This window comes from Oncorhynchus kisutch, unplaced genomic scaffold (assembly GCF_002021735.2).
Source record: "Oncorhynchus kisutch isolate 150728-3 unplaced genomic scaffold, Okis_V2 Okis09a-Okis19a_hom, whole genome shotgun sequence".
NCBI lineage: Eukaryota > Metazoa > Chordata > Actinopteri > Salmoniformes > Salmonidae > Oncorhynchus > Oncorhynchus kisutch.
Window position 1 is genome coordinate 18,071,991 of NW_022261985.1, and position 22,049 is coordinate 18,094,039.

The window sequence follows — 22,049 nt, forward strand, 5'->3', positions numbered from 1 at the left end:
GTCATCAGAGTAGAGTTCAGTCCAGACATCAGAGTAGAGTTCAGTACAGTCATCAGAGTAGAGTTCAGTACAGACATCAGAGTAGAGTTCAGTACAGTCATCAGAGTAGAGTTCAGTACAGACATCAGAGTAGAGTTCAGTCCAGACATCAGAGTAGAGTTCAGTCCAGACATCAGAGTAGAGTTCAGTACAGTCATCAGAGTAGAGTACAGTCCAGTCATCAGAGTAGAGTACAGTCCAGACATCAGAGTAGAGTTCAGTACAGTCATCAGAGTAGAGTTCAGTACAGACATCAGAGTAGAGTTCAGTACAGTCATCAGAGTAGAGTTCAGTACAGTCATCAGAGTAGAGTTCAGTACAGACATCAGAGTAGAGTTCAGTCCAGACATCAGAGTAGAGTTCAGTACAGTCATCAGAGTAGAGTTCAGTACAGACATCAGAGTAGAGTTCAGTACAGTCATCAGAGTAGAGTACAGTCCAGACATCAGAGTAGAGTTCAGTACAGTCATCAGAGTAGAGTTCAGTACAGACATCAGAGTAGAGTTCAGTACAGTCATCAGAGTAGAGTTCAGTACAGTCATCAGAGTAGAGTTCAGTCCAGACATCAGAGTAGAGTCCAGACATCAGAGTAGAGTTCAGTACAGTCATCAGAGTAGAGTTCAGTACAGTCATCAGAGTAGAGTTCAGTACAGTCATCAGAGTAGAGTTCAGTACAGTCATCAGAGTGGAGTACAGTCATCAGAGTAGAGTTCAGTACAGTCATCAGAGTAGAGTTCAGTACAGTCATCAGAGTAGAGTTCAGTACAGTCATCAGAGTAGAGTTCAGTACAGTCATCAGAGTAGAGTTCAGTACAGTCATCAGAGTGGAGTTCAGTACAGTCATCAGAGTAGAGTTCAGTACAGTCATCAGAGTGGAGTTCAGTACAGTCATCAGAGTAGAGTTCAGTACAGTCATCAGAGTAGAGTACAGTCCAGTCATCAGAGTAGAGTTCAGTACAGTCATCAGAGTAGAGTTCAGTACAGTCATCAGAGTGGAGTTCAGTACAGTCATCAGAGTAGAGTTCAGTACAGTCATCAGAGTAGAGTTCAGTACAGTCATCAGAGTAGAGTTCAGTCATCAGAGTAGAGTTCAGTCCAGTCATCAGAGTAGAGTTCAGTCCAGTCATCAGAGTAGAGTTCAGTCCAGTCATCAGAGTAGAGTTCAGTACAGTCATCAGAGTAGAGTTCAGTACAGTCATCAGAGTAGAGTTCAGTACAGTCATCAGAGTAGAGTTCAGTACAGTCATCAGAGTAGAGTTCAGTACAGTCATCAGAGTAGAGTTCAGTACAGTCATCAGAGTAGAGTTCAGTACAGTCATCAGAGTAGAGTTCAGTACAGTCATCAGAGTAGAGTTCAGTACAGTCATCAGAGTAGAGTACAGTACAGTCATCAGAGTAGAGTCCAGTCATCAGAGTAGAGTCCAGACATCAGAGTAGAGTTCAGTACAGACATCAGAGTAGAGTTCAGTACAGTCATCAGAGTAGAGTCCAGTCATCAGAGTAGAGTATAGTCCAGTCATCAGAGTAGAGTTCAGTCCAGTCATCAGAGTAGAGTTCAGTCCAGTCATCAGAGTAGAGTTCAGTACAGTCATCAGAGTAGAGTTCAGTACAGTCATCAGAGTAGAGTTCAGTACAGTCATCAGAGTAGAGTACAGTACAGTCATCAGAGTAGAGTTCAGTCATCAGAGTAGAGTCCAGACATCAGAGTAGAGTTCAGTACAGACATCAGAGTAGAGTTCAGTACAGTCATCAGAGTAGAGTCCAGTCATCAGAGTAGAGTATAGTCCAGTCATCAGAGTAGAGTTCAGTCCAGTCATCAGAGTAGAGTTCAGTCCAGTCATCAGAGTAGAGTTCAGTACAGTCATCAGAGTAGAGTTCAGTACAGTCATCAGAGTGGAGTTCAGTCCAGTCATCAGAGTAGAGTTCAGTCCAGTCATCAGAGTAGAGCACAGTCCAGTCATCAGAGTAGAGTTCAGTCCAGTCATCAGAGTAGAGCACAGTCCAGTCATCAGAGTAGAGTTCAGTACAGTCATCAGAGTAGAGTTCAGTACAGTCATCAGAGTGGAGTTCAGTACAGTCATCAGAGTAGAGTTCAGTACAGTCATCAGAGTAGAGTTCAGTACAGTCATCAGAGTAGAGTTCAGTCCAGTCATCAGAGTAGAGTACAGTCCAGACATCAGAGTAGAGTACAGTACAGTCATCAGAGTAGAGTTCAGTACAGTCATCAGAGTGGAGTTCAGTACAGTCATCAGAGTGGAGTTCAGTACAGTCATCAGAGTAGAGTTCAGTCCAGACATCAGAGTAGAGTTCAGTCATCAGAGTAGAGTCCAGACATCAGAGTAGAGTCCAGACATCAGAGTAGAGTATAGTACAGTCATCAGGATTTCACAGTCCAGGCATCAGAGTAGAGTTCAGTACAGACATCAGAGTAGAGTTCAGTACAGACATCAGAGTAGAGTACAGTACAGACATCAGAGTAGAGTAGAGTACAGACATCAGAGTAGAGTAGAGTACAGTCATCAGAGTAGAGTAGAGTTCAGTACAGACATCAGAGTAGAGTACAGTACAGACATCAGAGTAGAGTAGAGTACAGACATCAGAGTAGAGTAGAGTACAGTCCAGACATCAGAGTAGAGTACAGTCCAGACATCAGAGTAGAGTACAGTCATCAGAGTAGAGTACAGTACAGTCATCAGAGTAGAGTACAGTACAGTCATCAGAGTAGAGTACAGTACAGACATCAGAGTAGAGTACAGTCCAGACATCAGAGTAGAGTCCAGACATCAGAGTACAGTCCAGACATCAGAGTAGAGTACAGTCCAGACATCAGAGTAGAGTACAGTCCAGTCATCAGAGTAGAGTACAGTCCAGACATCAGAGTAGAGCACAGTCCAGACATCAGAGTAGAGCACAGTCCAGACATCAGAGTAGAGCACAGTCCAGACATCAGAGTAGAGCACAGTCCAGGCATCAGAGTAGAGTACAGTACAGACATCAGAGTAGAGTACAGTCCAGTCATCAGAGTAGAGTACAGTCCAGTCATCAGAGTAGAGTACAATACAGTCAGAGTAGAGTACAGTCCAGACATCAGAGTAGAGTACAGTACAGTCATCAGAGTAGAGTACAGTACAGTCATCAGAGTAGAGTACAGTACAGTCATCAGAGTAGAGTACAGTCATCAGAGTAGAGTCCAGACATCAGAGTAGAGTCCAGACATCAGAGTAGAGTATAGTACAGTCATCAGGATTTCCCAAACGTTTTTACTTCATGGCCCACCAATTGAGGTGTGTTATCGTGACCCAACGTAAGGGTTGAGTGTGAAAAAAAAACATATCGGCAGCAGAGAGAAAATGTTGCAGTTTTAAAGCTAAATCCTGTGACCCACCTGGACCCACAAGTGGGTCCCAACCCCCAGTTTGGGAAGCACTGTAGTAGAGTACAGTGTTACGGCACCTCCCTGCTCTGTCTACTGGGTTTTGCTGCGCTTACTTCCTGCAGGAGATTGATGGGCGGAGTAGGAGAGGTGGGCGGAGCTGGGAGGGTCGTCATGGCTGATGGGGTATACCTGTGACAGCTCAGCTGTGGCATAAAGCCACTGTTTCCCCATTCAGCAAGAGATTCCCCTCTCCATGCAGACCTTTGGTCGTTTCCCCATTCAGCAAGAGATTCCCCTCTCCATGCAGACCTTTGGTCATTTCCCCATTCAGCAAGAGATTCCTCTCTCCATGCAGACCTTTGGTCGTTTCCCCATTCAGCAAGAGATTCCTCTCTCCATGCAGACCTTTGGTCGTTTCCCCATTCAGCAAGAGATTCCCCTCTCCATGCAGACCTTTGGTCGTTTCCCCATTCAGCAAGAGATTCCCCTCTCCATGCAGACCTTTGGTCGTTTCCCCATTCAGCAAGAGATTCCCCTCTCCATGCAGACCTTTGGTCGTTTCCCCATTCAGCAAGAGATTCCTCTCTCCATGCAGACCTTTGGTCGTTTCCCCATTCAGCAAGAGATTCCCCTCTCCATGCAGACCTTTGGTCGTTTCCCCATTCAGCAAGAGATTCCTCTCTCCATGCAGACCTTTGGTCGTTTCCCCATTCAGCAAGAGATTCCCCTCTCCATGCAGACCTTTGGTCGTTTCCCCATTCAGCAAGAGATTCCCCTCTCCATGCAGACCTTTGGTCGTTTCCCCATTCAGCAAGAGATTCCCCTCTCCATGCAGACCTTTGGTCGTTTCCCCATTCAGCAAGAGATTCCTCTCTCCATGCAGACCTTTGGTCGTTTCCCCATTCAGCAAGAGATTCCCCTCTCCATGCAGACCTTTGGTCGTTCCCCATTCAGCAAGAGATTCCCCTCTCCATGCAGACCTTTGGTCGTTTCCCCATTCAGCAAGAGATTCCCCTCTCCATGCAGACCTTTGGTCATTTCCCCATTCAGCAAGAGATTTCTCTCTCCATGCAGACCTTTGGTCGTTTCCCCATTCAGCAAGAGATTCCCCTCTCCATGCAGACCTTTGGTCGTTTCCCCATTCAGCAAGAGATTCCCCTCTCCATGCAGACCTTTGGTCGTTTCCCCATTCAGCAAGAGATTCCCCTCTCCATGCAGACCTTTGGTCGTTTCCCCATTCAGCAAGAGATTCCCCTCTCCATGCAGACCTTTGGTCATTTCCCCATTCAGCAAGAGATTCCCCTCTCCATGCAGACCTTTGGTCATTTCCCCATTCAGCAAGAGATTCCCCTCTCCATGCAGACCTTTGGTCGTTTCCCCATTCAGCAAGAGATTCCCCTCTCCATGCAGACCTTTGGTCGTTTCCCCATTCAGCAAGAGATTCCCCTCTCCATGCAGACCTTTGGTCATTTCGTTGTGGTTTTGGCAGTTGACACCTAATTTACTGACTGTCATGCCTCATCTGATTATTGTTGTGAGTGTTTATTTATTCCTTCATTCAGTGTGTGGTTTCCCATTGTAACAAACAATCTTGGTTGTAGCAACAGTATATTATAGTATAGTAGAGCAGTAGTTACCTGTCTGTCATTCCTCTCAGAGTGACCCACAACCTTATAATCCCCCTGCAGAGAGGGGAGGAGTCAGACAGACCAATCACATCACAATTAGAAAGCTCACAGTGTATTACAGTTTGCGTTACCAATAGCAACATTATCACGAGGTTAACAGTAACATCATCACAAATACTGTATGTGCAGCTGGAAGGACAGGAACTTACATCATGGAGAGGGAAGGCTGAATCATAGACACCTTTAGCTATTAATGTGGTGATGCCTGAGAGAGAAAGAGGGAGAGGTGTCGGTTACTCAATGTATCAACAAACTCATCTAATATTAGTGAGAGATGCTTCAGTGATCTGTATCAGCTTTCCCATTCAGAGAGGAGAGAAGTGGCTGGGTGGGGGCAAGAGAGGAGAGGGCAGGAGAGGAGAGGGCAGGAAATGAGAGGGCAGGAATTGAGAAGAGCGGGCAAGAGAGGAGAGGGCAGGAAATGAGAGGAGCGGGCAGGAGAGGAGAGGGCAGGAGAGGAGAGGGCAGGAGAGGAGCGGGCAGGAGAGGAGCGGGCAGGAGAGGAGCGGGCAGGAGAGGAGAGGGCAGGAGAGGAGAGGGCAGGAGAGGAGAGGGCAGGAAATGAGAGGGCAGGAAATGAGAGGGCAGGAAATGAGAGGAGCGGGCAAGAGAGGAGCGGGCAGGAGAGGAGAGGGCAGGAGAGGAGAGGGCAGGAGAGGAGAGGGCAGGAGAGGAGAGGGCAGGAGAGGAGAGGGCAGGAACAGTGGGAAGCTCAGTGGGAACAGCTGGGAACAACAACTAATTGATTCATTACCTCATGAACTAATTAACAAGACCACTACAAAGCCAGAAACATCACAGTGATTAGCTTCACCAACGAGCCAATCACAGCACAGCTACAGGGACCACAACTCCCACATGCCTCTGCTTCAATCTCAGCCTGACCCCACAACACACTTCAGGAGATGAGGGACGATAAAGGGAACTGGGAAGAGAGGAGGAGAGGACAAAAGGGAACTGGGAAGAGGGGGGAGAGAGAGAGGCTCAGGCGAAGAGAGAGAAAGGACGATAAAGGGAACTGGGAAGAGAGGAGGAGAGGGAGAGAGGCTCAGGCGAAGAGAGAAAAACAGAGGGTGTGTCCTAATATGTATAATACCGTGCATAAAATGGTCCATTTGAGAAGCACTCTGTGCTAACGTTCCTGCATTAACATTTCCTTTTACCAATACAGACGAAACAAGATTGCTTTATGTAGTTAACGTTTTACTTTATAATTATCATCTGGCAATACATGAATTCTATTCATCTAGCTAGCCATCTAGTTTTACATGTAGAAAACAACCGCAAACTAATGCTGATAAGGACAGATCAACATTTAGCTTTGGGAGGAGGGTAGCGTGTTATTTATTGGACAGGGTAGCGTGTTATTTATTGGACAGGGGAGGGTAGCGTGTTATTTATTGGACAGGGTAGCGTGTTATTTATTGGACAGGGTAGCGTGTTATTTATTGGACAGGGGAGGGTAGCGTGTTATTTATTGGACAGGGTAGCGTGTTATTTATTGGACAGGGTAGCGTGTTATTTATTGGACAGGGGAGGGTAGCGTGTTATTTATTGGACAGGGGAGGGTAGCGTGTTATTTATTGGACAGGGGAGGGTAGCGTGTTATTTATTGGACAGGGTAGCGTGATATTTATTGGACAGGGGAGGGTAGCGTGTTATTTATTGGACAGGGGAGGGTAGCGTGTTATTTATTGGACAGGGTAGCGTGTTATTTATTGGACAGGGTAGCGTGTTATTTATTGGACAGGGTAGCGTGTTATTTATTGGACAGGGTAGCGTGTTATTTATTGGACAGGGTAGCGTGTTATTTATTGGACAGGGTAGCGTGTTATTTATTGGACAGGGTAGCGTGTTATTTATTGGACAGGGGAGGGTAGCTTGTTATTTATTGGACAGGGTAGCGTGTTATTTATTGGACAGGGTAGCGTGTCATTTATTGGACCGGGGAGGGTAGCGTGTCATTTATTGGACAGGGAGGGTAGCGTGTCATTTATTGGACAGGGGTAGCGTGTCATTTTGGACAGGGTAGCGTGCATTTATTGGACAGGGTAGCGTGTCATTTATGGACAGGGTAGCGTGTCATTATTGGACAGGGTAGCGTGTCATTTATTGGACAGGGTAGCGTGTCATTTATTGGACAGGGTAGCGTGTCATTTATGGGACAGGGTAGCGTGTCATTTATTGGACAGGGTAGCGTGTCATTTATTGGACAGGGTAGCGTGTCATTTATTGGACTGGTAGCGTGTCATTTATTGGACAGGGTAGCGTGTCATTTATTGGACAGGGTAGCGTGTCATTTATTGGGACAGGGTAGCGTGTCATTTATTGGACAGGGTAGCGTGTCATTTATTGGACAGGGTAGCGTGTCATTTATTGGACAGGGTAGCGTGTCATTTATTGGACAGGGTAGCGTGTCATTTATTGGACAGGGTAGCGTGTCATTTATTGGACAGGGTAGCGTGTCATTTATTGGACAGGGTAGCGTGTCATTTATTGGACAGGGTAGCGTGTTATTTATTGGACAGGGTAGCGTGTTATTTATTGGACAGGGTAGCGTGTTATTTATTGGACAGGGTAGCGTGTTATTTATTGGACAGGGTAGCGTGTCATTTATTGGACAGGGTAGCGTGTCATTTATTGGACAGGGGAGGGTAGCGTGTTATTTATTGGACAGGGGAGGGTAGCATGTTATTTATTGGACAGGGGAGGGTAGCGTGTTATTTATTGGACAGGGGAGGGTAGCGTGTCATTTATTGGACAGGGGAGGGTAGCGTGTCATTTATTGGACAGGGGAGGGTAGCGTGTCATTTATTGGACAGGGTAGCGTGTTATTTATTGGACAGGGTAGCGTGTTATTTATTGGACAGGGGAGGGTAGCGTGTTATTTATTGGACAGGGTAGCGTGTTATTTATTGGACAGGGTAGAGTGTTATTTATTGGACAGGGTAGAGTGTTATTTATTGGACAGGGTAGCGTGTTATTTATTGGACAGGGGAGGGTAGAGTGTTATTTATTGGACAGGGTAGCGTGTTATTTATTGGACAGGGTAGCGTGTTATTTATTGGACAGGGTAGCGTGTTATTTATTGGACAGGGTAGCGTGTTATTTATTGGACAGGGTAGCGTGTTATTTATTGGACAGGGTAGAGTGTCATTTATTGGACAGGGGAGGGTAGCGTGTCATTTATTGGACAGGGTAGCGTGTTATTTATTGGACAGGGTAGCGTGTTATTTATTGGACAGGGGAGCGTGTTATTTATTGGACAGGGGAGCGTGTTATTTATTGGACAGGGGAGCGTGTTATTTATTGGACAGGGGAGCATGTTATTTATTGGACAGGGGAGCGTGTTATTTATTGGACAGGGTAGCGTGTTATTTATTGGACAGGGTAGCGTGTTATTTATTGGACAGGGTAGCGTGTTATTTATTGGACAGGGTAGCGTGTTATTTATTGGACAGGGTAGCGTGTTATTTATTGGACAGGGTAGCGTGTTATTTATTGGACAGGGTATGGTGGAGAACACCAATCACTCACTGTACCCCTGTGTGGACCTGTACTGAGGAACCATGGATTACACCAATCACTCACTGTTCCCCTGTATGGACCTGTACTGAGGAACCATGGAGAACACCAATCACTCACTGTTCCCCTGTATGGACCTGTACTGAGGAACAATGGAGAAGGAACCATGGATAACACCAATCACTCACTGTACCCCTGTGTGGACCTGTACTGAGGAACAATGGAGAACACCAATCACTCACTGTACCCCTGTATGGACCTGTACTGAGGAACCATGGAGAACACCAATCACTCACTGTAACCATGTCTGGACCTGTACTGAGGAACCATGGAGAAGGTCAACTTTGGGCAAATCAGGGGTTAGATGTCACTCACCCATGGATTGGCTGGTGCGTGTGCAGGCAGTGCGTCTCAGGATCTCGTACACCTGAGGGGGTTAGGTCACACAGAATATTGTGTCAGAGAGAAACAGAGAGCTGAAACCATATTCCCATTGATTCTTTACATTCATATAAAACAGAGAAACATCCTGAATGACAGACTCACTATTCGACTGCGTGTTGCGTTGTCAAAGAACGTGTCTTTAGAGGTGATGTTAAATCTGTAGAGAACAAAGAACAGGTCTCAACTCAGGGAAACTCAGATGGTGACTCCATATACAGACCAGCTGTTGTCAGCGTGTGTGTGAGGACGTGTGTGGGGCTTGGTGTGGGGCGTGGTGTGGTGCATGGGGCATAGCGTGGGGCGTGGCGTGACGTAGGGCGTGGCGTGGGGCTTGGTGTGGGGTGTGGTGTGGTGTGGGTGCATCTTACAAGTGTAGTTTGTCCCTGGAGAAGCAGTGTGAGAGCTGCTTGGTGGTGCTGTGGCCTAGCTGGGGGATGTTGGGTTGGAACGGCTGGTTCACCTTCCTCCAGAACTCACTGAGGCTGGCACTGAACCCATTCTCCTGCTTCAGATCATAGCTCTAGACAGACAGAGACACAGACAGATTAATAGAGGCACCTGCTGTGGCTCATATACAGGGTCTCCCTCCCACTGCAGCAGGGGCTGGGGATTCAGAAAAATGTCATGTCCTCAGAGGCCACTCATTGTGCAGTAGTCATAAAAACAAAATAAAAACAGCAAATAGCAGAGGATATTTAGAAAAAAGTCAAAACAGCCTCCATGTAAAGTCCAAACAGACTGCATGTAAAGTCAAACAGACTCCATGTAAAGTCCAAACAGACTCCATGTAAAGTCCAAACAGACTGCATGTAAAGTCAAACAGCCTCCATGTAAAGTCCAAACAGACTCCATGTAAAGTCCAAACAGACTGCATGTAAAGTCAAACAGCCTCCATGTAAAGTCAAACAGCCTCCATGTAAAGTCAAACAGCCTCCATGTAAAGTCCAAACAGACTGCATGTAAGTAAAGTCCAAACAGACTGCATGTAAGTAAAGTCCAAACAGACTGCATGTAAGTAAAGTCCAAACAGACTGCATGTAAAGTCCAAACAGACTGCATGTAAAGTCAAAACAGACTGCATGTAAAGTCAAAACAGACTGCATGTAAAGTCAAAACAGACTGCATGTAAAGTCAAAACAGACTGCATGTAAAGTCAAAACAGACTGCATGTAAAGTCCAAACAGACTCCATGTAAAGTCCAAACAGCCTCCATGTAAAGTCCAAACAGCCTCCATGTAAAGTCCAAACAGACTGCATGTAAAGTCCAAACAGACTGCATGTAAAGTCAAAACAGACTCCATGTAAAGTCCAAACAGACTCCATGTAAAGTCCAAACAGACTCCATGTAAAGTCCAAACAGACTGCATGTAAGTAAAGTCCAAACAGACTGCATGTAAGTAAAGTCCAAACAGACTGCATGTAAGTAAAGTCCAAACAGACTGCATGTAAGTAAAGTCCAAACAGACTGCATGTAAGTAAAGTCCAAACAGACTGCATGTAAGTAAAGTCCAAACAGACTGCATGTAAGTAAAGTCCAAACAGACTGCATGTAAGTAAAGTCCAAACAGACTGCATGTAAGTAAAGTCCAAACAGACTGCATGTAAGTAAAGTCCAAACAGACTGCATGTAAGTAAAGTCCAAACAGACTGCATGTATGTAAAGTCAAAACAGACTGCATGTAAAGTCAAAACAGACTGCATGTAAAGTCAAAACAGACTGCATGTAAAGTCAAAACAGACTGCATGTAAAGTCAAAACAGACTGCATGTAAGTAAAGTTCAAACAGACTGCATGTAAGTAAAGTCCAAACAGACTGCATGTAAAGTCAAAACAGACTCCATGTAAAGTCAAAACAGACTGCATGTAAAGTCAAACAGCCTCCATGTAAAGTCAAAACAGACTGCATGTAAGTAAAGTCCAAACAGACTGCATGTAAAGTCAAAACAGACTGCATGTAAAGTCAAAACAGACTGCATGTAAAGTCCAAACAGACTGCATGTAAGTAAAGTCCAAACAGACTGCATGTAAGTAAAGTCCAAACAGACTGCATGTAAGTAAAGTCCAAACAGACTGCATGTAAGTAAAGTCCAAACAGACTGCATGTAAGTAAAGTCCAAACAGACTCCATGTAAAGTCAAAACAGACTCCATGTAAAGTCAAAACAGACTCCATGTAAAGTCAAAACAGACTGCATGTAAAGTCAAAACAGACTGCATGTAAAGTCAAAACAGACTGCATGTAAAGTCAAAACAGACTGCATGTAAAGTCAAAACAGACTGCATGTAAAGTCAAAACAGACTGCATGTAAAGTCAAAACAGACTGCATGTAAAGTCAAACAGACTCCATGTAAAGTCAAAACAGACTGCATGTAAAGTCAAACAGACTGCATGTAAAGTCAAAACAGACTGCATGTAAAGTCAAAACAGACTGCATGTAAAGTCAAAACAGACTGCATGTAAAGTCAAAACAGACTGCATGTAAAGTCAAAACAGACTGCATGTAAAGTCAAAACAGACTGCATGTAAAGTCAAAACAGACTGCATGTAAAGTCAAAACAGACTGCATGTAAAGTCCAAACAGACTGCATGTAAAGTCCAAACAGACTTCATGTAAAGTCAAAACAGACTGCATGTAAATGTGCAATCACGCCAACATTTTGGTAAGTTGCAGAATTGCAATAAAAGAGAACTTGGCCCGAATTCTTTAAGACTTCAGGTCAGTCTGTACCTGCAGCCAGAGGGCAGGGGCTGGAATTCAGGGTGGAGTAGATGGGAAGAGTCAACCTCTATTGTGTTGGCCTTCTGGAGGGCCCTGCCCAGGTAGAGGGATGGAGAGGGCCCTGCCCAGGTAGAGGGATGGAGAGGGCCCTGCCCAGGTAGAGGGATGGAGAGGGCTCTGCCCAGGTAGAGGGATGGAGAGGGCTCTGCCCAGGTAGAGGGATGGAGAGGGCTCTGCCCAGGTAGAGGGATGGAGAGGGCTCTGCCCAGGTAGAGGGATGGAGAGGGCTCTGCCCAGGTAGAGGGATGGAGAGGGCTCTGCCCAGGTAGAGGGATGGAGAGGGCTCTGCCCAGGTAGAGGGATGGAGAGGGCTCTGCCCAGGTAGAGGGATGGAGAGGGCTCTGCCCAGGTAGAGGGATGGAGAGGGCTCTGCCCAGGTAGAGGGATGGAGAGGGCTCTGCCCAGGTAGAGGGATGGAGAGGGCTCTGCCCAGGTAGAGGGATGGAGAGGGCTCTGCCCAGGTAGAGGGATGGAGAGGGCTCTGCCCAGGTAGAGGGATGGAGGGGGCTCCGCCCAGGTAGAGGGATGGAGAGGGCTCCGCCCAGGTAGAGGGATGGAGAGGGCTCTGCCCAGGTAGAGGGATGGAGAGGGCTCTGCCCAGGTAGAGGGATGGAGAGGGCTCTGCCCAGGTAGAGGGATGGAGAGGGCTCTGCCCAGGTAGAGGGATGGAGAGGGCTCTGCCCAGGTAGAGGGATGGAGAGGGCCCTGCCCAGGTAGAGGGATCGAGAGGGCTCTGCCCAGATAGGTGGAACGGGAGCAGTGACAGTACCTCCACACCAGGGGAGGTGGAACGGGAGCAGTGACAGTGACAGTACCTCCCCATCAGGGGAGGTGGAACGGGAGCAGTGACAGTACCTCCCCATCAGGGGAGGTGGAACGGGAGCAGTGACAGTACCTCCACATCAGGGGAGGTGGAACGGGAGCAGTGACAGTACCTCCACATCAGGGGAGGTGGAACGGGAGCAGTAACAGTACCTCCACATCAGGGGAGGTGGAACGGGAGCAGTGACCGTACCTCCACATCAGGGGAGGTGGAACGGGAGCAGTAACAGTACCTCCACATCAGGGGAGGTGGAACGGGAGCAGTGATAGTACCTCTATATACAGTTCCTTCAGAAAGTTTTCAGACCCCTTGACTTTCCTACATTTTGTTATGTTACAGCCTTTTTCCAAAATGTATTAAATAAATAAATGTAACTCAGTAATCTACACAGAATACCCCATAATGTCAAGAATCTTCCTAGGGCTGGCCGGCCAGCCAAACTGAGCAATCGTGGAAGAAGGACCTTGGTCAGCGAGGTGACCAAAATATCAATCGTCACTGACAGGTCCTCTGTGGAGATGGGAGAACTTTCCAGAAGGATAACCATCTCTGCAACACTCCACCAATCAGGACTTTATGGTAGAGTGGGCAAACGGAAGCCACTCCTCAGTAAAAGGCACATGACACCCCCATGGAGTTTGCCAAAAGGGAACTAAAGAAAGACTCTCAGACCATGAGAAACAAGATTCCCTGGTCTGATGAAACCAAGATTTAACTCCTTGGCCTGATTGCCAAGCGTTACGTCTGGAGGAAACCTGACACCATCCCTACGGTGAAGCATGGTGGTGGCAGCATCATGCTGAGGGGATATTTTTTGGCAGCAGGGATTGGGAGACTAGTCATGATCAAGGCAAAGATGAACAGAGCAAAGTACAGAGATCCTTGATGAAAACCAGAGCGCTCAGGACCTGACTGGAGCGAAGGTTCACCTTCCAACAGGACAATGACCCTAAGCACACATCCAAGACAACTCAGGAGTGGCTTCGGGACGAGTCTCCGACTGTCCTTGAGTGGCCCAGCCTGAGACCGGTTTTGAACCCGATCAAACATTTCTGAAGAGACCTGAATATAGCTGTGCCGTGACGCTCTCCATCCAGCCTTACAGAGCTTGCCCCAGACCTGGTGTTTTCAACTCTCTCGAGACAGTAGGAGCGGTAGAGATACTCTGAATGACCGGCTATAAAAAGCCAACTGACATTTTCTCCTGAGGTGCTGACCTACAACCACTGTGATTATTATTATTTGACCCTGCTGGTCATCTATGAACATCTTGGCCGTGTTCAGTTATAATCTCAACCCGGCACAGCCAGAAGAAGAAGAGGACTGGCCACCTCTCATAACCTAGAGAGGAACCAGGTTTCGGCCATTCTAGGGAGTTTTTCCTAGCCACCGTGCTTCTACACCTGCATTTCTTGCCATTTGGGGATTTATGCTGGGTTTCTGTGCAGCACTTTGTGACATCAGCTGATGTAAGAAGAGCTATGTAAATACATTTGATTGATCTGAAGAGAGGAATGGGAGAAACTCTCCAAATACAGGAGAGTCAAGCTTGTACCCAAGAAGACTCCAGGCTGTCATCGCTGGGGGGGGTCTGAAAATGCAAGTGAGTTATTTCAGCTTTTTTTTATTTATGTGCAAAAAAACTCTACAAACCTGTTTTTGTTTCGTCATTATCGTATGTAGATTGATGAGGGGGAAAAAGACCATTTCATTCATTTCTGTCAGTCGGGATCTTCGTGAAATGGGTTTCCATGGCTGAGCAGCCGCACACAAGCCTAAGATCACCATGCGCAATGCTAAGCTTTGGCTGGAGTGCCATTTTGGAATGAGCTGCACAACGAGCAGGTGTCCACATACACTACTTGACCAAAAGTATGTGGACACCTGCTCATGCAAAATCATGGGATTTAATATGGAGTAGGTCCCCTCTTTGCTGCTATAACAGCCTCCACTATTCTGGGAAGGCTTTCCACTAGATGTTGGAACATTGTTGCTATAACAGCCTCCACTCTTCTGGGAAGGCTTTCCACTAGATGTTGGAACATTGCTGTGGGGACTTGCTTCCATTCAGCCACAACAGTATTAGTGAGGTCGGGCACTGATGTTGGGCGATTAGACCTCCTGGCTCGCAGTCGGCGTTCCAATGAAGTATGTCCCCTTTGGTCCATTTTCCCCAATGTGAGTTGTTACATTGTAAAAGACAAGTCTCTGCTGTAGTGTGTTTGATTCACATAATGTTTCAGGTACCAGCAAATGTAATCCAAGTAGGAGAATAATCCCACCGTGTCTTCATGTGGCTCTACTGTAGCCCGAGGGGCGATCTGATGCAACATTAAAGACCGTTAAACTACTATAAACAAGGCAACAACAACGAATGAGTTAAAAAAAACATTTAAAAAAGGTGCAGGGCAACACTGAGATTAACCCCCTGTTTGTGTTAGGGGAGGATCCATCCATAGGATTACACACACACACACGGCTGTAAAGTGGTGGAGGTCTCACCTTCTTAGTGGGGATTTTGATCTTGAGGAACTCTGCCTCTCTGCTCAGGACCTGCCAGGGGACATGGAGTCTCGTGAAGCTGGGCCCGTAGACCCTGACCTGGGGGAGAGGACAGTAACCAACAGGTAGGAACCATAGTTTAATACCAGGGGGAGGACAGAGGATAGTAACCAACCAACAGGTAGGAACCATAGTTTAATACCAGGAGGAGGACAGAGGATAGTAACTAACAGGTAGGAACCATAGTTTAATACCAGGAGGACAGGTGGTGGGAACCAACACTTATTCTTTAGCTATTCTGTATTAAATATATACACACAGTACCAGTCAACCGTTTGGACACACCTACTCATTCAAGGGTTTTTCTTTATTTTACTATTTATCCATTACAAAATAATAGTGAACACATAAAAACTATGAAATAACACATTGATAAACAAATCAAAATATATTTTAGATTCAAATTAGCCACCCTTTGCCTTGACAGCTTTGCACACGATTGGCCTTCTCTCAACCAGCTTCATGAGGTCGTCACCTGGAATGTATAGAAGGAGTTCCCACATATGCTAAGCATTTGTTGGCTGCTTTTCACTCTGCGGTCCAACTCATCCCAAACCATCTCAATTGGGTTGAGGTCGGGTGATTGTGGAGGCCAGGTCATCTGATGCAGCACTCCATCACTCTCCTTCTTGGTCAAATAGCCCTTCCACAGCCTGGAGGTGTGTTTGGGGTCATTGTACTGTTGAAAAACAAATGATAGTCGGACTAAGCGCAAACCCATGGGATGACGTATCGCGGCAGAATGCTGTGGTAGCCATGCTGGTTAAGTGTGTCTTGAATTCAAAAAAATAAATCACAGTGTCACCAGCAAAGCACCCCCACACCTCCTCCTCCATGCGTCACGGTAGGAACCACACATGTGGAGATCCTCCGTTCACCTACTCTTCGTCTCACAAAGACACGGCGGTTGTAACCAAAAATCTCAAATTTGGACTCTGACAAAAAAGGACAGATTTCATGTTTCTTGGCCAAAGTCTCTTCTTCTTATTGGTGTCCTTTAGTAGTGGTTTCTTTGCAGTAATTCGACCATGAAGGCCTGATTCACACAGTCTCCTCTGAACAGTTGACCTGATTCACACAGTCTCCTCTGAACAGTTGACCTGATTCACACAGTCTCCTCTGAACAGTTGACCTGATTCACCCAGTCTCCTCTGAGCAGTTGACCTGATTCACACAGTTTCCTCTGAACAGTTGACCTGATTCACACAGTCTCCTCTGAGCAGTTGGCCTGATTCACACAGTCTCCTCTGAACAGTTGATGTTGAGATGTGTCTGTTACTTGAACTCTGAAGCATTTATTTGGGCTGCAATTTCTAAGGCTGGTAACTCTAATGAACTGATCCTCTGTAGCGGAGGTAAATCACGGTCTTCCTTTCCTGTGGTGGTCCTCATGAGAGCCAGTTTCATCATAGCGTTTGATGGTTTTTGCGACTGCACTTGAAGGAATGTTCAAAGTTCTTGAAATTATCCGGATTGACTGACCTTCATGTCATAAATCCTCAAGGATCGAACCCTTTGTTTTCACCTAAAATGACCCAAATCTAACTGCTAACTTTTCATGTACATACCAGTAACTATAGAGAACATACAAAACATTATATGGTAATACACTATTTAAGTTTACACAAGGAATGTCAGATGGATCATTAGCTTATACACATCTAGATGGCCGGGTGGGTGTGGAGCCAGAGACAGCAGGGGTTCATACTGTAGAACCCAGCTCCTACAGCTGAATATAAAATAGATGTATCCTTTTCTCAGCGATCTACACAGAATACACCACAATGACAAAGCAACATGTATATGGAATATCTACAGAGGCCCATTATCAGCAACCATCACTCCTGTGTTCCAATGGCATGTTGTGTTAGCTAATCCAAGTGTATCATTTTAAAAAGGCTAATTGATCATTAGAAAACCCTTTTGCAATTATGTTAGCACAGCTGAAAATTGTTGTTCTGATTAAAGAAGCAATAAAACTGGCCTTCTTTAGACTAGTTGAGTATTTGGAGCATCAGCATTTGTGGGTTCGATTACAGGCTCAAAATGTCCGGAAACAAAGAACTTTCTTCTGAAACTCGGTCTATTCTTGTTCTGAGAAATGAAGGTTATTCCATGCGAGAAATTGCCAAGCAACTGAAGTTCTGGTACAACGCTGTGAGCCATACAGAGCCACTATGAGCAGAGCGCATGCAGAGTGAGGGTGACACACAGAGTGGAGCAACTAATGGCTTTACTAAGGGAATAAGTAATTTCTCATTTTGGGTTTCAGGCAGCGCAACTGGGCCTGGGTAGGGTGGGGCCTGAACGTTGCGGGTATGGGTAGGATTCGGGGTTAAAATACATGCCCGTGCAGGGCTCTAGTAAACATTGGTCACAGAAGATCATTGGGACTACACGCCCACCTTTGGGTTGAACAACGCGAGAGGTAGAGTCAGTTAACGTCTGCTGCTTGGTTGAACAACACGAGAGGTAGAGTCAGTTAACGTCTGCTGCTTGGTTGAACAACACGAGAGGTAGAGTCAGTTAACGTCTGCTGCTTGGTTGAACAACACGAGAGGTAGAGTCAGTTAACGTCTGCTGCTTGGTTGAACAACACGAGAGGTAGAGTCAGTTAACGTCTGCTGCTTGGTTGAACAACACGAGAGGTAGAGTCAGTTAACGTCTGCTGCTTGGTTGAACAACACGAGAGGTAGAGTCAGTTAACGTCTGCTGCTTGGTTGAACAACACGAGAGGTAGAGTCAGTTAACGTCTGCTGCTTGGTTGAACAACACGAGAGGTAGAGTCAGTTAACGTCTGCTGCTTGGTTGAACAACACGAGAGGTAGAGTCAGTTAACGTCTGCTGCTTGGTTGAACAACACGAGAGGTAGAGTCAGTTAACGTCTGCTGCTTGGTTGAACAACACGAGAGGTAGAGTCAGTTAACGTCTGCTGCTTGGTTGAACAACACGAGAGGTAGAGTCAGTTAATGTCTGCTGCTTGGTTGAACAACACGAGAGGTAGAGTCAGTTAACGTCTGCTGCTTGGTTGAACAACACGAGAGGTAGAGTCAGTTAAAACGTCTGCTGCTTTCTGAGAATCACTGGGCTAGAAGAGCAGGGCGGAAGAGCAGAGTCTCATATGGTGAGACTTTTTTTTTTTTGAAAGACGTGTGTTTCTTTAACTAGGATGCAAACGTACACTAAATGACGATATTTCCAGACCGCATGCATGGTGGATGGACTAGAAATACAAGTGAAAATATATTTATGGTCAAATTCCCCTTACTTTTCATTAGGTGAGCAATGTGAAATATTACAAATTGATTTGTTAATTACTTTGTTATTTTTTTAAACTGCAGCGATAATGATACATTTCACCAGAAATAACACCAGACCAGCAACCACAGAGCGCACACACACACACACACACACACACAGAACGGTTGGTCTCTCACCTCGGTGTCTCTCTCCATCTCAAGCCCCGCCTCCAGTAGCCTGGCCTCAAACTCCTCCCTGATCAGCACCATCTCTCCTTCAGCTGGGTCCGCCTCTAATTCCACCTCCACCGCCAGGTCCACACACACCTCCCCGTCCCCCGCACTCCGCTGCCCGGCTGCACATCCCAAACCCCCCACAGGGCCGGAGAGGGTGGAGCTACCATTGGAGATGACAGAGAGGCGATGAGGAGGGTGTGGAGGGGCGGAGAGACGGTGCAGCCGGTCGCTGCCCCTCACAGAGATCTGTTTGCGTTGGTAGAACACCAGAACATAGTCCACCTTCCTCCGGCCATCTGAGAAGAACTGACAAGAACTTTGGCCATCCTGGGGGGCCGCTAGCCCAACACCCCCACCCTGGAAGAGAGGAGAGGGGACTGGTCAGTAACTAACACCCCCTCCCTGGAGGAGAGGAGAGGGGACTGGTCAGTAACTAACACCCCCTCCCTGGAGGAGAGGAGAGGGGACTGGTCAGTAACTAACACCCCCTCCCTGGAGGAGAGGAGAGGGGACTGGTCAGTAACTAACACCCCCTCCCTGGAGGAGAGGAGTGGGGACTGGTCAGTAACTAACACCCCCTCCCTGGAGGAGAGGGGACTGGTCAGTAACTAACACCCCCTCCCTGGAGGAGAGGGGACTGGTCAGTAACTAACACCCCCTCCCTGGAGGAGAGGGGACTGGTCAGTAACTAACACCCCCTCCCTGGAGGAGAGGGGACTGGTCAGTAACTAACACCCCCTCCCTGGGGGAGAGGGGACTGGTCAGTAACTAACACCCCCTCCCTGGAGGAGAGGAGACTGGTCAGTAACTAACACCCCCTCCCTGGAGGAGAGGGGACTGGTCAGTAACTAACACCCCCTCCCTGGAGGAGAGGAGAGGGGACTGGTCAGTAACTAACACCCCCTCCCTGGAGGAGAGGAGAGGGGACTGGTCAGTAACTAACACCCCCTCCCTGGAGGAGAGGAGAGGGGACTGGTCAGTAACTAACACCCCCTCCCTGGAGGAGAGGAGACTGGTCAGTAACTAACACCCCCTCCCTGGAGGAGAGGGGACTGGTCAGTAACTAACACCCCCTCCCTGGAGGAGAGGGGACTGGTCAGTAACTAACACCCCCTCCCTGGAGGAGAGGAGACAGACAGGGGACTGGTCAGTCACTGTTCAGTAGGGCAGAAGTAGCTAAATTCAACAACAACAAAAATCTAAAACAGAGATGAACACACCCCTCCCTGGTTCTGAGATGAACACACCCCTCCCTGGTTCTGAGATGAACACACCCCTCCCTGGTTCTGAGATGAACACACCCCTCCCTGGTTCTGAGATGAACACACCCCTCCCTGGTTCTGAGATGAACACACCCCTCCCTGGTTCTGAGATGAACACACCCCTCCCTGGTTCTGAGATGAACACACCCCTCCCTGGTTCTGAGATGAACACACCCCTCCCTGGTTCTGAGATGAACACACCCCTCCCTGGTTCTGAGATGAACACACCCCTCCCTGGTTCTGAGATGAACACACCCCTCCCTGGTTCTGAGATGAACACACCCCTCCCTGGTTCTTAGATGAACACACCCCTCCCTGGTTCTGAGATGAACACACCCCTCCCTGGTTCTGAGATGAACACACCCCTCCCTGGTTCTGAGATGAACACACCCCTCCCTGGTTCTGAGATGAACACACCCCTCCCTGGTTCTGAGATGAACACACCCCTCCCTGGTTCTGAGATGAACACACCCCTCCCTGGTTCTGAGATGAACACACCCCTCCCTGGTTCTGAGGAGGGTGAATAGCAGGTCAACTTTATTGAAAGATGCAGAAGTTGTACAGTACCAGTCAAATGTTGACACCGACTCATTCAAGAGGTTTTCTTTCTGTTTTATATTTTCTACATTGTAGAATAATGGTAAAGACATCGAAACTATGAAATAACACATCTGGAATCATGTAGTAACCAAAACAAGTGTTCAAATCTAAATATTTTAATTCTTCAAAGTAGCCACCCTTTGCCATGATGACAGCTTTGCACATTTTAGGCCTTCTCTCAACCAGCTTCACCTGGAATGCTTTTCCCACAGTCTTGAAGGAGTTCCCACATACGCTGAGCACTTGTTGGCTGCTTTTCCTTCACACTGCGGTCCAACTTATCCCAAACCATCTGAATTGGGTTAAGGTCAGGTGATTGTGGAGCCCAGGTCATCTGATGCAGCACTCACCACTCTGCTTTTCGATCAAATAGCCCTTCCACAGCCTGGAGGTGTGTTTTGAGTCATCGTCCTGTGGAAAACAAATGATAGTGGGACTAAGCCCAAATCAGATGGGATGGCGTATCCCTGCAGAAAGCTGTGGTAGCCATGTTGGAAATGAGGTCGCAGTTGTAAATGAGAACTTGTTCTCAACTAGCCTACCTGGTTAAATAAAGGTGTTCTCAACTAGCCTACCTGGTTAAATAAAGGTGTTCTCAACTAGCCTACCTGGTTAAATAAAGGTGTTCTCAACTAGCCTACCTGGTTAAATAAAGGTGTTCTCAACTAGCCTACCTGGTTAAATAAAGGTGTTCTCAACTAGCCTACCTGGTTAAATAAAGGTGTTCTCAACTAGCCTACCTGGTTAAATAAAGGTGTTCTCAACTAGCCTACCTGGTTAAATAAAGGTGTTCTCAACTAGCCTACCTGGTTAAATAAAGGTGAAATAAAAAGAAAACAAATCACAGTCTCCTCCGAACTGCAATCTGAGAGCCAGTTAACCTCTGCAGCAGAGGTAACTCTGGGTCTTTCTTTCCTGTGGTGGTCCTCATGAGAGCCAGTTAACTCTAATGAACTTAACCTCTGCAGCAGAGGTAACTCTGGGTCTTTCTTTCCTGTGGTGGTCCTCATGAGAGCCAGTTAACTCTAATGAACTTAACCTCTGCAGCAGAGGTAACTCTGGGTCTTTCTTTCCTGTGGTGGTCCTCATGAGAGCCAGTTAACTCTAATGAACTTAACCTCTGCAGCAGAGGTAACTCTGGGTCTTTCTTTCCTGTGGTGGTCCTCATGAGAGCCAGTTAACTCTAATGAACTTAACCTCTGCAGCAGAGGTAACTCTGGGTCTTTCTTTCCTGTGGTGGTCCTCATGAGAGCCAGTTAACTCTAATGAACTTAACCTCTGCAGCAGAGGTAACTCTGGGTCTTTCTTTCCTGTGGCGGTCCTCATGAGAGCCAGTTAACTCTAATGAACTTAACCTCTGCAGCAGAGGTTACTCTGGGTCTTTCTTTCCTGTGGTGGTCCTCATGAGAGCCAGTTAACTCTAATGAACTTAACCTCTGCAGCAGAGGTAACTCTGGGTCTTTCTTTCCTGTGGC

At 46.9% G+C, this 22,049-nt stretch overlaps 1 protein-coding gene across 2 annotated transcripts in view; it reads right to left on the reverse strand.

Moving 5' to 3' along the window:
* The window catches only part of LOC109886198 (anoctamin-1), a 155,454-nt gene that overhangs the window by 125,898 nt on the left and 7,507 nt on the right, over positions 1 to 22,049 (reverse strand). For both annotated transcript variants that reach the window (XM_031815549.1, XM_031815550.1), the window contains 7 exons: positions 18,674 to 19,069; positions 15,177 to 15,275; positions 9,441 to 9,592; positions 9,175 to 9,229; positions 9,004 to 9,055; positions 5,253 to 5,308; positions 5,053 to 5,097 (listed from right to left, as the gene is read on the reverse strand). In XM_031815549.1, the coding sequence (XP_031671409.1) occupies positions 5,053 to 5,097; positions 5,253 to 5,308; positions 9,004 to 9,055; positions 9,175 to 9,229; positions 9,441 to 9,592; positions 15,177 to 15,275; positions 18,674 to 19,069 (855 nt within the window). The remainder of the gene's footprint in view (positions 1 to 5,052; positions 5,098 to 5,252; positions 5,309 to 9,003; positions 9,056 to 9,174; positions 9,230 to 9,440; positions 9,593 to 15,176; positions 15,276 to 18,673; positions 19,070 to 22,049) is intronic.